The following is a 13,816-nucleotide window of genomic DNA, read 5'->3' as shown; positions in this document are numbered from 1 at the left end:
AGTGTGTAGTCACTGTCCAATCGCTGTTAAAACCTTCATGTTTAGAGTCACAAAGTTTGCTCTATCAAATGAGGCTCAGCAAATGCCTACAGAGACAATAACTAATAATTTATTCAGCCCGCTTTTGTAGCCAGGGCCAAAGTCCAATATTTTGTTTTGCATTTAGTTTTGTTTTTTACTCACACTGACGTCATGAGTCTTTTTTTTCTTCTTTTTTTTTTTTTTTACAAAATCACTGGTGTTAACACAAAGTCATTAGGTCTTCATAGCAACCACTGGACCTGGTTTCAGCAGGTCCCGAGAGAATCACCATCCCTCTCTCTGATATAGCTGGTAGCATGCCTCTCCAGATTGTTAAAGTCACCTCAGTTGTCACGGGTGAAGTATTTACAAAGACCAGGAAAGAAACAGGAAAGGGATAATGACTCAGGGTCAGGGTGGCAGAATTGATGATGCTGTCTTTGCACTGGGAATGACCACTGGATCGAGGGTTGAACCAGGTCAGGTGGCCATGCAGCCTGTCTCTATCCCGGGACGGAATCATACGAAAGGGGTCATAACCGTGGAAGAGTGACGTAGTCCCTGGATGGCGGCATATGGGCCCTGCTGGAAGTAGTGGTGGTAACGAGGCATATGGAAGGAAGGGAAGGAGGGCCCACTGCCCTGCATGGTACCCGCCAGGGCGGTGGGCGTCAGGGGCATGCCCAGGCGACTGTAGGGGGGCAGAGATCCCTGGATGGGGTGGGGCAGGGAGGTGGAACCCATGGCTGAGAGGGACTGGGGATGCTGGAAGCCACCGAATCCAGATGTGCTGGTCACCCAGGAGCTCAGGGAGAGGTTGTCTGAGGCGGTGAACGCTGAGCCCATACCCCTGGCGTGTGCCGAGAGTCCATCTTCTCCGAGGATGTCGTCGTCTCCTGCGTACGTACGGATTGGCGACCGTGCGTACGAGTGCTTATGGATCAAACTCTCAACACTTTCCCTGCAGCAAAAGCCAAACAAAGACACCCAAAATATATCTCTGCTTTCATTTTAGATTTTCATTTTGATGTGTTTATGCTAAGCTATATTTTATTATTGAGCAGTAGACATTAGCCAATGCTAAACCATTTTTTAATACTAATAAACTACAGCAAATATGCATCGAAATATGCATCGAAATATGTTATTTGTATATGCCCTGTAGACTGCATAGATGTTTTTGTACACCGCATGCACACTCTTCTGAAAAACACATTAGCTCATTTGAGTCTTGTCAGACAGGCCTTTAAACACAGTGACAGAAATTGTGGGGGAGGCTGTGTGTGTGTGTGGTTGGACAGAGAGGAGGCAAGGAGTGGTCTGCATCATAAGAGCCATGCGTCCACATTAGCCCCCCCCTCCCACCAATTAGGTTAGGAAAGTGCAATATCTGTCAGCGAAGCAGTACAAATGTGTGTGTTTTTATCAGCGCTGGGCCTGTCTGGTACAGAGGCCACCCCGGTCCCTACAATGCAGGGCAGGAGGGAATGGGGGGAGATGAGGGCGGGGCAAGCTGGTTTCAATCAGTCACCACAGCCAATTGAATTACACCGTGTTTTAGTGCAGTGGCCGACTCCAGACTAATGTGATTTCTGCAGCTCCCTGTAGATCAATTGATCAGATCTAATTCACAGCCCTCAAAAAGAGAATGGCACAGAGGGAGGGAGACAGAGAGAAAGGAGTTGTTTGTCTGGTTCTGTTGTGGCAGTCTTTGACTTTGGGTGTTTGATTGAGGGGAATGGGCTGATGGTTTGATTCTGTCAGGTGATTTTGGCAGCATAGTGCAGGAATCAGGAATTACGAGAAGTGTTTTTTTTTTTTTTCTCGCCAAGGACATAAAATCTTTTCGATTGTTCCTTTGAGTGTGTGTGTGTGTGTGTGTGTGTGTGTGTGTGTGCACTCTTGTGCTCGTGCACTTGTGCAATGCATGCATGTATGTATGTGTATATCATAATGTGTATGTGTACGTGTCTGTGGGGAAAGTCTTGAAAACTGCATGGTGACTGATCCACCATCTCTCTCTCAACACCTCCCATGTGGACACACAAACACACATGGCTAAAGCTGCGCAAGAAACTCTTAAACTTGTGTATCTACTAATGAATAGCTTTTATCAGTCGGCGCAAACCAACTCATCACTCCCATTCCAGTTGCACGCACACAAACATGGTCATTCAATGTTTATCTTATCAGAGGTTCTGGGGACAGAAATGAACAAACATTGGAGAACCAAGAATTCCCTGTACCTCTCCATGTCTGTCAGCCGCGAGGAGTCCCGGAAGCCTTTGGCGAACGGGTTACTGTCGATCTTCAGCTTGGTTATCTGGAAAACACATAGGCCCCCATGCACTGATTACACGCCATTTCTCTTCTCTCTCTCTCTAATGCATACATAAACTTTTTCTTGCTCTCCCCCACCCTCTCTTTGTATTTTTTACTCTCCTGTATCAGTATCATTGTCTTAATCTGGTACAGGAGAATGTACAGCTTTTAGGCACACAAAGGAGGTCAGCTTTAATGTTTCTGGCTCAAAAGGTCCTTCTATTTAACTTTTTAACATTTAACATTTGTATAAAGACAGATATTGTGCCGTTGTCATATACTCCTTTTTAGGTTTACATTTTTTCCCCGATCTCACAAGTTGCTCAAGAGCATCTGCACTTACTAAATGCCTGTAAATTGCTACATGTATGTGTATGTACTGTGTAGGTTAACAAGGCTGAAAATTGCTGAATAATCTCAAAAATACATATGAATCAATTTAATTTTGGGGTTATTTGAGAAGGTTTGTTGATTTCGTCTCTCTGATAACAATCATTTAGTGGTGAAGACCTCTGATTTGTACACCCTGAGAGTATAAATGGAACCAAATGGATCCATAAACAGGATTTTAAAGTGGCTCACCAGCTGGTTCTGATAGGCTGTGACTGCAGTGAAGACTGTCTCAGTGAAGACAAAGGTGCGAAACTCTTCAGACTTCAAGTTGAGCAGGGAAGCGGTGTGGTCCTTCTTCTTAATGATGTGGACACGTGGTTGGTACTTGTGCATGGAGTTGAGAATGATCTGCAAATTATACTGACAATCAGAATCAGTATATTTGTCGGCAGGAATACACATATTTAAAGATATTCACTGTAGTCATATTGGCAATGAAGAGTCTCAAGGCACAATGGCACCCAGTACAGGGAAAACACCTAATTATAGGCACTACAGTACAAGAACAGTATACTATGGCTCATAAAGTACAGTTAGAGACAGAGAGACACAATAATAAGGATATATGCCTTAAATAATAAATAATATGGATAAAGTACAGTTAGAGACAGAGAGACACAATAATAAGGATATATGCCTTAAATAATAAATAATATGGATAGTAATCAGTTTGATGGATGCTTTTATCCATCCAATACATCAAAAATCCCTATGAGTGATGCATCAAGGTTTGAGTCTATTTACTTTCACTTCAATCAATTCAAAATGTAAAATTAAACTTATTGGTTCTTTCATGGCAGAGGATTCTTCCTAAGTTATATATTGTGTAATTAAAGCTACGATCCAAGTCTTATTTTAATGAGTAAAATGTTATTTTGAATGAGTATGTTAATTCAATAATTATAACTAGCCTAGCTCATCTGCAGTAGTTGGAGGTGGTGTCCCTGTTCTTCCACTGAGAAATTTGCTGCACCGTTCGGTAATTATTGACATAACATTTATGGATAGCTTTAAAATCAAATGCCTCCAGTTTGCGACGTTTTTTTAAATAAATGTTTTAAGTAAATCCACCCCGATCCTGTCAGACATCAGACCATTCCAAGTGGAACCAACCCAATGTGGACAGTGTTGGTGACAAGCACCCATTTTAGAAGGAAAGCTAATGAAATTTTATTTGAATTATTTCAATTTTAAAAAGGAAAATATAAAGACTGAAATGTATGCTTTTCACTACAGAATGGTTCCTCTTTTTTTTTTATTGTTCACCTATTTCATCTAATAGAGAGATGCAATTATTCAGACATCCCAATGCCTCCGTCAGCCACGCTGAATTATTACTGTCAAACAGATAAAGAAGCCATGGTTTTCATCCGAGTGAGCAGAGGAGAGAGGAGTGAATGTCTTGCTGTAAATCTGAAAATACGTGGGTGAAGTGAGAGAGAATAAAATAATTAGAGAAAGGAATGAGTGCCTTATACTGAAAGAGAGAGAAAAACTAAAGAGAGATACAGAGAAGAGAGAGAGACATATGCTATCAAGGAGTGGAAAAAAAACAGGCAGAGCTATAGCTGGCATGACCAGAAGAGTGGCAGAGTGGGAGGAGTAGGATGCAGGGAGAGAAGAGTGTGAAAAGATAAACATGTTAACACTACAGCATCACTGTACGTGTAAGACATTCACCCTCCGCCGCTCGCTCTGATGAAGACCATGGCTCCGTTTATCTGTTTGACAGTAATAATTCAGCTATGTGGTTGACTGTATTGTCATAGACATAATAGTAAAGGCTGTGTTGTGTTCTATTACTTACTCCTATATTTTACCTCGCTACGGAAAATAATTATCCTTTTTTTTTGGTCTCCCTCTATGGGAAGTTATAGCGACTCTGGCGAGTAGTGCGTTATTATTTTTCCTCCGAGATAATGAAGCACATTGTGGTGTATTCTGTTATACAGCGTTATAGACAGCAATGCTCCAGCCAAGAATTCAGCCCTGCCCTGTACAGTGGACACTTCTTTCAGTCTAGAGAGACGCAGGAATCTAGTGTCTTTATAGAATAAATATAACCTTCATATTGCATAATAAATGCATTGCCATTCTTTCTTTCTTTCTTTCTTTAGCATTTGTGATATATTCATGACAGGACAAGCAGAGTAGAACCTAACCCTGTGTAGAGAGAGAGATGACAACTTGGGTCAACACAGTCTGGAATCAAAAGGGGGACTTTGTGCCGGTTACACGGTTGACACACTAACCGGTTATCTACCAGGATGCCCTAATTGTCTTTAATTTAGTCACATCATGTGCTAACCTATAAGAAGCTAGCGACTCAGTGTAAATACATGATTAAATAAATAAAGACTGTCTGTAGTAACAATAGTGAACACAGTGATACTTTATCCATGAGATTCAGCCAAAGATATGCCCTTTATGATTTCTCTGACTCAGAGACATAGGAAGTTAATGACTCAGGTGAATAAATGAATTATCTAAGGCATTACTGTGTCATATAGATGAAAGTAAATGTTATGTTCTATCAAAACAATGTTATCAGGGATTGTTGCTCTGCTCTAGACAAGAAGTCAGCTAATCTTGCTTTTCTCAGTCACTTCTGTCTGTGTTTTCTGACTCATGAAGTCTCCTTGGTTAGATTCATTGCACTTTATTATTATTATTATTATTATTATTATTATGATTTAAAATCAGTGGTGTGAGAATTATATTCAGGAATAGAGTTTACCTTATATTAATTATTTTTTGGGGTTGAAAAGATCGGAAGGATTGATCAACTTAAAGATCAGTAAAATAGATTATTGTTTTGAAGTATAATATAAGAATATTTTCTTGAACTATACACTACATTTGAAGACAAATATTTGGCTGCTGGGCTGAGATTTATTTTGTTGTCATATAAATTTCCAGGAAGCTATAGGTGGAGAATAATATTCATGTTTTTCACATACATCAAATATGTGATTCACTATTATTTTATAGTTAACATAACATATCAACACCTCATGTACACAATAAAGATTCATGTGCAACCCAGTGTCACCTGCTGAAAATAGCAGATCTACAAGCTCACAATGCTAATTTATTTATTTTGCCCCTGAAAGGCAGAGGGGGTTTTACTTAGACTCAGACATTAAAAACTATGTTATAATGTCGTTATCATTTTATATGGTTTACTTTTGTTTTATATGGATAATAAAATGTCTGTTTTATGATTACATTTCTTTTTTTTTAGCTAATTGAATGTAATGCCTTAAATACAGGGGATGCAGTTATTTTTTAAAGCGTAATTTATATAAAATGTATACTGTTTAGATGCAAACACATTTTATTGTATCTATTTTGTAGCAGAGAAATCACTCTTGAGCAGATTTATTTTATAGGCTACTATTGTCAGGAAGTTATATTCCAGTCGAATATAAAAGTGACATGCAGTATCAAACCTGGTCAGGTCAAATGCTTTTTTTTAAACAGATTGTATTTTTTGTATGAGGCTATTTACTGACAATCAATTATTTAATTTCCTTTTGTATTGATATCTTCATTAATTAAAGCTATTTTGTTTTAAACGATGGCAGGTTTTCGATTGTCATTTGAAAATGAAAAAAGTCAGAGAAACACAAAAGGGACAAAGGCAGGAAAATGTTACTTCATGAAAAGTATTCGATGTCATTTTTACAATATCCTAATCTTACCAATTAGTGGAAGTCAAATCTTTAAAAAGTGACAGGGGATTTAAAGAGCAAATTGCTCAGATTGTTTAATAAAGGGATGATACTTATGAGTTGGCCTTTTTTTTTAAAATATGGTAGTCTAATTAGAAATTCGTGTCACCATTGCAAATAAGCCATATCTCTGATGTCTATCTCTATATCTCTGACTATCCAACGTATAGGCTTGCATGTTGCGCGTAGCCTACTCAAAACTTCATCGGAAATAACCATGGGCATCAGACCAAACTAAATAGGCGATCCATTACACAATGGCTAAGCCCAAATGTTTTGTGATGTGTTGCCATAGCTACAGAAAATCATATAAACTTACATGTCCATGTTGGTCCAGTTCGTTGTTTGTGAGTTTGACTTTCTCGAATGACACCATTTGTTTTAGGAGCTGTTCTCCGGTAAATGGCGAGTCGGGGTGCACATACAATCTGTGGAATAGGAAAATAAGTTAATGAAATCTAATTTATAGTTAGGCTACGTCCAACCGAATATATGCTATAATAGGCCTATATACTCCACCAAAGAGTACACAATCAAACCAACACATTTGTATTAGTGCGCGACTGCGCGTATAGTGCTGAACTTGAAATGTTTGCCTGAAGACGTTTTGCCTGATTTACAAACATACAATAGGCTACATTAAAGGGGTAGTTCACCTAAAAAAATACTTTTTATCTATCGAGATTAGTCACCCCATGGAGACTTGAATTCATGTTTTTTTTTTTTTTTTTGTCGCATTCCAAAACCAATCATTTGATGACCAGCGGACCGGTATCACCGCTGCCGGTCATCAAATTATTGGCTATAGGAATGCGACAAAAACTACAAAATATCCATGCATTCAAGTCTCCATGGCCATGAGTGACTAATCGATATAAAAAAAGTCATTTTGGGGGTGAGCTATCCCTTTAACAATTAAAGGTATCCACACCACCTTTTTAGACGATTCTTGTTTTGATAAGAATCAAGCCTATATAAATCCTTCAAATGGAGTGTGTTAGTGTTGGTGTGGCGTGGTGGATATATGGAACAATGTTGCACACCTTGCCGGGAGAGGTGGGTCCGCTTTCCCCGCCACCAGCCATGATGACCTGTGGTACGCATACCGGTACCGTTTGTTGTCGACCGGGACGATGTCCATCAGAACGATGTATTTGGCGTCCGGGTCCACCCCGGAGAATGACACGCGGATGGTGGGGAACATTCTTCTGTTGGAGGGGAGAGGGGAGGACAGGCTGCTTAACAACATGACTCCGGCCACCGATCTCCCTTTACAGAGAAATATTTAGGCTATATAATCTCGGGAAGAGTAAAACAAAAGATTATGGTGTTTTGAGCCCACATTCCTTTTCCCCATGAATCGTCTTTTTTTTAAGCTTGTCTTTCTAAAGCAGTGGTTTTCAACCCTTTTCAATTTATTCAATTCGGCATTTGAGCCACGGACCACCATTTGATGAGATTTAGCCTCTCAAAACTTAGAATATTTTGTTATCGTTGGATACGATTTCGTCCACAATTCCATGCTGTATAGGATCAAAATAATCAAAAATAACAATTCTTTAATTAAGTCATGCAGATATTTAACAATAATGTAACTCTTGACGTCTTGAGAGAGTAATATGAAACCAAATGGACCCTTTTCATTTTACACTCTCAAGACTTAAAGATCTATAAGGGACCATTTGGTTACCAACTCTTCATCATTTAGCTGGGGACCACCTGGAACCCCCTCAAGAACCATTGGTGGTCCCCGGAGGACCACTGGTTGAGAAGTGTTTTTTCTTGTCTCATAGGCCTAATAACTTGATATAATATTCAGTAGGCTATAGCGTGCACAATGTGTGTTACTGGTTAAATTATATGTAGGCTATACCTGAAGACATCCACTCGTGAAATAGAACATTAAAATTTTAGAAACTAAAAAAGAAAAAAGGCGATGACCTGTCACCTGTCATGGTTCAGTATGACTATAACCATAAAATGACGCACGACTTATTAAAGTAACGAGTGCGCACCTTGAGCACCATGAGTGCAAATCTTAATTATTATATTTTAAAGCGAACATTTGTAACTCAAATCTGTAGGGGTTCCCTGGAACAAAATATTTTGAGATGGGGGTCCGTGGCCAAATATATATAATGTTGGGTGGTCCTTGACATGAAAAAGTTTGAGAACCACTGATATTATAGCAACATACGTTTTTTTCAAAAAAAAACTGTTAGGAATCAGGATTTAGAAGATATTTGTGTAGAATGGGCCTCATATTATATCATATACACCCACACACAATTAGCATCATTTATTGGGGCGGGAATGTTTACCTTCCAGACTTGGTAATGATCATCTCAGTGCCGAGATCATGGAACTTGTCCCAGAGTTCCTTGGTCTCGAGAGTGCAGGAGATCTTGGCCATCTCCTCGCTGGGGACGCTGGGAGTGGTGGGAATGAGCGGCTCCGTGCACACTGTGGGCGCGCTCCCGCTGAAGTCTCCGTGTCCGTCCAGGGATGACAGCTCGCCCAGACCCTGACTGCACGACGACTTCTCTACGAATTGCTCTTCAGAGAGGCAAAAACAACAACAGCTGTTTATTTTCATTTGTAGTTGTGATGACTGATGTGAATAGAATAAACCATTGAGAAGCTGCAGAACTGTAGCCTATCTGTGACTAATAACATTTTTATGATTATTGTGATGATGAGTATTATTATTATTATTAATAATAATAATAATAATATTATTATAATCCTATTATTATTATTATTATTATTATTATTATTATTATTATTATTATTATTATTATTTCTATTTCTATTATTTTATAGCCTACTCAATTGATACATAGGGAATAGGCTTATCATTTAAAGAAAAATGAACATGATATTTTGTATAAGACTAATAATAAAATAAAATAATTCATAAATGGCAGTCAGGAAAATAATTTGTTCAGTTTAAATGAATAAAAATGACAGTGCACCATGAACAAAATAATCTGATTGTACAAAGTAACTTGAGTTAAAAATGCAACTTAAATGAGTAGCCTATCCTATGCCTCCGTGAATATGTGAGGCTTTGTCTAGAATTAAAATGTATCTATAGCCTACCTGACCCAATGAAATTAAAATGAAAACAGGATATGGAAGATATAGTGGACATGTCATTTGAATCCGTTGTGTCCGATTGGACACAACGGATTAGGCTTATTGGTCTAGCAAATTAGGCTAGTCTACATTTGATTTAATGTCAAGAGTTAGATACATTCTGACGGCTAAATGCACCACCATACATAGGCCTACAGTCAGTGATTTTAGGAAAGTTTAGTGATGAAAGAAAGATATACAACAGGCTATTCCTGTATCCGTGATCTGACTTTCTTCGTCAACCATCTCATCGGCTAGCCCAACATATAGCTGTTTAAATAAATAGCCTGATATATTGTGGTATGTTGTAGAATTTTAAAAAGCTATTATTTAGAAATATATAGCCTAATCTAAACTCTGAACTTGAGTCGCGCAGTTTGAACCGCTGGCCTCGTATAAGTTTACCGAGAGGTTTGATGGTGTTCTCCTCCGTCTCCTTCTCCTTGGGTTTCCCACTGGACATGAGAGCGGCTATCGAAAATGCATTTGCCCGAGATGAGAGCTGCGGTTTCGGCGAGGACGTGGTGTACTCCATGATGGAAATAAAAAGAACTGAAAATGATCTTCCAAAAAGCTCGAACCGCTCGCTTCGTCTCTAGCGTCCCCGGCTAAAAACGCTGCGCAATTTTCTTTCCCTTGACCTCGGATAATGTTAAGCTAAATGATCAGGATTTACAACGTTGGTCTCCTGTTGCTCGTCTGTTGCATCGTTAGAAGGCTGGCTTCATCGCGTTCTTCCTATAGGCTTCCAGCTCTGGAGCCAAATGGTCATTGAGATTGGATCTTGGTCCTCCTCTTAATTCCAGTCCCCCTCCATCGCTATCGCGCACAACCAATCGCTACGTCGGCATCGACGTCACATTTCCACTGTGCAACAGACAGAATAGTAACTCTTGATAGCAGCCGAACAACCAATTAAATACAACTTCTCTTCCCTCTCCAACCTACACGTTGCCGCAAAAACTGATATGGCTGCAACATGATATAGCTATCGATCAATGTTTCTCAACTAAAACAACTTTGCCCATGCATGTCTATTAGGCAGTGGTGTAAAGTGTAACTAAGTACATTTACTCAAGTACTGTACTTAAGTACAATTTTGACGTATTTTTACTTTGGAGTATTTCCAAATTTAAATAATTTTACTTCCACTCCACTCCATCTCAGAGGCAAATATTGTACTTTTACTCCACTACAATTATTTGAAAACTTTGTGAGCTTGTAGATCTGCTATTTTCAAAGTTTTTTTTATACATTTGAAAACTTGTGAAATGGGACCTTCTGCATATTGATACTTTACTTTTTACAAAATGTGAGTAGGCTACTTCTTCCATCACTGCTATTAGGCTATATACTATTAGGCTTGTTCGTACCGCACTTTGTCGCAAACAGCAGGTGATTATCATGAAATGACAACAAGAACAAGGCAGTTCTGTGGCATTGATTGCACCATATTATATTGCAAATCACGTGAGGACATTATTGAACACAAGAGACAGCCATGTATTTTTTGGCAAGGAGCGTGTCGGATGCAAAGCCCTTCACTATTAATTGAACTCTGAGTGTCTAAAAAAGTTTTAGAGTTAAATTACCACTGATGATGTTACTGTATGTGTAATGTATAGCCTTCAAGTATTACCCGCATGCAGTGCAGGCCTATACAGTAGCCTATCAGCTTGTTGTACTGCATTCTCCAAGACGTCAGGTGATGCTGCAGCTCATGCACTTGTGTAAGAATATTATTGTTGCCCTGGTTAATATTCTCTGTATTCAGAGACTGTGCCACAGACACACACTGGAGCCTTATTGAGTGCAAGGGGCAGCAGTCCTGGGTTAATCCCTTCTATGACACACACCAGTGAGCCCCTAATCTGTGCCTTCTACCCCCCCCCCCCCCCCCCAGCTTTCACTAAATAACAGGAACCACATGCCCAGCCCAGGGCTTATGCACGAGCCACAACATTGCTTGGTAAACGTTTTTTTTATTATTTGCGTGTATAATTAGATAATAATTATTTATTATTATTACTTAATAATAATAATAATAACAACAGCAACAATAATTATTATTATTATTATCATTGTTGTTGTTGTTATTATTATCAATGGAGATTCGTGACATTTATTTATGGCACCTATTGTATTGAATATTTTATTTACAGACGAATATTTACCGTTGTTTGTTAGGCAAATGCACGTGCCTAAATAACCTTACCCGTCTGTATAGTTAGACGTTTGATTTTATATCAAAGCAAACTGTAAAGACTGGAATGAACAAGAACTCCCTTTTAACTTGATAGGGACTGAGATCCTGTCTAGACGTCACATCAGGCCATCTGAGCGCACAGCTTTATTATCCAACTGTTTTCCCCTCACTGAGTCAGGGCTGTTACTGCAGACAAAAAGTGGAACGTTAGCTATAAGCACTGGCTGCGTACACGCAAGCACACGCGCACCATAGGCTACTACACAGCACGTATAGGCACAGTAGCACACACGCACGCCGCGACACAAACTCGCATATATTAGGTGACATAATAATAAGCCTCAGAACTGTTTAGAGAATATGGCTAAATCAGTGGTTCCCAAACTGTTCAGCTCAAGACCCAAAAGAGAAATCAGATGTTTGCTCGGGACCCAAGTCACAACTTGGGTCCCGAGCAAACATCTGATTTCTCTCACTACTAAAAAAAATAAATAAACCTAATTTAGGGAATTTATTTGATTATTTCTTATTTTATTCATGAAATTATTTTTGATAATTAATGACAATTTGGATATTCACTCGTGACCCGAAAAAGGATCCGTTTGGGAAACAGTGGGCTAAAGCAAACCTGCTATTATAGCCCACAATATTTTTGAAGTGATTTAATAACTGATTGAACACTGATCCCTATAGCCGACACACTGAAATATAGTGTTGTTTTTTTTTGCTATGATATCTGATTGTCAAGAATCTACTAACACAACATATAAGGCCTGGCCATACGTGGCCATAGGCCTGTTATAACATGACCTTAGATCAGTGGTCCTCAATGGGACTCTCTCCTTTAGGCCAGTTTAGGGGGTTCTAAATTGCCTGTAAACAGTCTGTAACTGTCAGAGTTAAGGGGAGACCTTGCCATTTTTAAGTTTGAGAACCACTGCCTTAGATCTTATCGGCAATTTTTTTGTCAGCTTCTCCTTGCCCTTCTTCAACCCCATCCTGGGTGGATCTGTAGCACTTGTCGCACTGTCGCATATCGGCCATGCAGGCTACAGCTATACATGCATATTGCCTGTGTTTGGAAACCGCTGACGCGTGACTTTCGTGTGAGGCAGGAGTGAGTGGATCTCCTCTCATCCTCAATGTCACTCACTCTCCTGTAGAGAGATGGTGCTTACATAAACACAAGCCCGGGGATCCACGGGCCACTAAACCCATTACAGGCGACTCCCGAATGCAAATCCGATGCTGCAGATATTTAATAAGGGACCTGTGCTGGCAAATTAGATTACCTTGCAATTGCCAGTGGATAATGTGCTAAAAGCTTTCCCACTTAGCGTAACTCCTTACCGAATATTATTCACACTTTGGGGCCCGGTGTGTACCGGCGGCCAAAAGCCACCCCTTAAAGAAACAGCATTTTTTAGTGTGTAGGATTAGATAGAATAATCTAAAATACTAGTAATTGTTGACCGATTTGTTTGTCTTGTTTCTCACATCTAACTGTGGAAACTGTATGCAGGCCCACCCACAGACCGAAAATCCCCTTTCAGGTTAATATCAATGTAAAGAATATTTACGAGCCAAATTCCCAGGACAGATTAGTTGTCGATTGGACCCGTGGCCCTTTAAAGCTGATTTGGAAACATCTCAAGGTCCACCATGGTGTTCTCTTTGTAGCATAATAGGCTATATATGTGTGAAGTGAAATCACATACTCGACTACACTACTACAGGCTCAACTAGTTTGAACGGTAGGCCTATACGAGAATTTGATTGACCAGTGCCTATGCTTTGTTTAATTACAATCAAATTAGGATATATCACTGGTTATTAATAATTACTAGCATTGTATGGTGATGATGATGGTAATAATAATAATTGAATATATTAATAAACGAATACAATTTATATATTATAGGCCTAACAATAATAATCAAACCTACGTATGGCAACAATTTTGTATTCGTTTTATAGATATAGTAGGCTATGTGGAACTATA

The 13,816-nt window shown here is 39.3% G+C and overlaps 1 protein-coding gene across 3 annotated transcripts; it reads right to left on the bottom strand.

Moving 5' to 3' along the window:
* Window positions 1-540: 540 nt before the first annotated feature.
* tbx20 (T-box transcription factor 20) lies at window positions 541-10,143 on the bottom strand (the record flags this gene model as incomplete). 3 transcript variants are annotated; one of them, XM_080426296.1, is made up of 7 exons in its annotated part: window positions 541-1,021; window positions 2,238-2,344; window positions 2,926-3,084; window positions 6,790-6,898; window positions 7,514-7,678; window positions 8,792-9,026; window positions 10,014-10,143. In XM_080426296.1, the coding sequence occupies 7 exons, from the start codon at window positions 10,141-10,143 to the stop codon at window positions 541-543; spliced, it is 1,386 nt and encodes a 461-aa protein (XP_080282422.1). The 3 variants fall into 3 exon arrangements, with proteins under 3 accessions (XP_080282422.1, XP_080282423.1, XP_080282424.1); XM_080426297.1 differs by having other exon boundaries at window positions 2,268-2,344; XM_080426298.1 differs by having other exon boundaries at window positions 541-982; window positions 2,268-2,344.
* Between the last annotated feature and the right edge of the window lie 3,673 nt (window positions 10,144-13,816).

This window comes from Gymnoscopelus braueri (genome assembly GCF_963280865.1).
Source record: "Gymnoscopelus braueri genome assembly, chromosome: 4".
NCBI classification, from domain to species: Eukaryota; Metazoa; Chordata; class Actinopteri; order Myctophiformes; family Myctophidae; genus Gymnoscopelus; species Gymnoscopelus braueri.
This window is presented reverse-complemented; position numbering and strand designations above follow the sequence as displayed.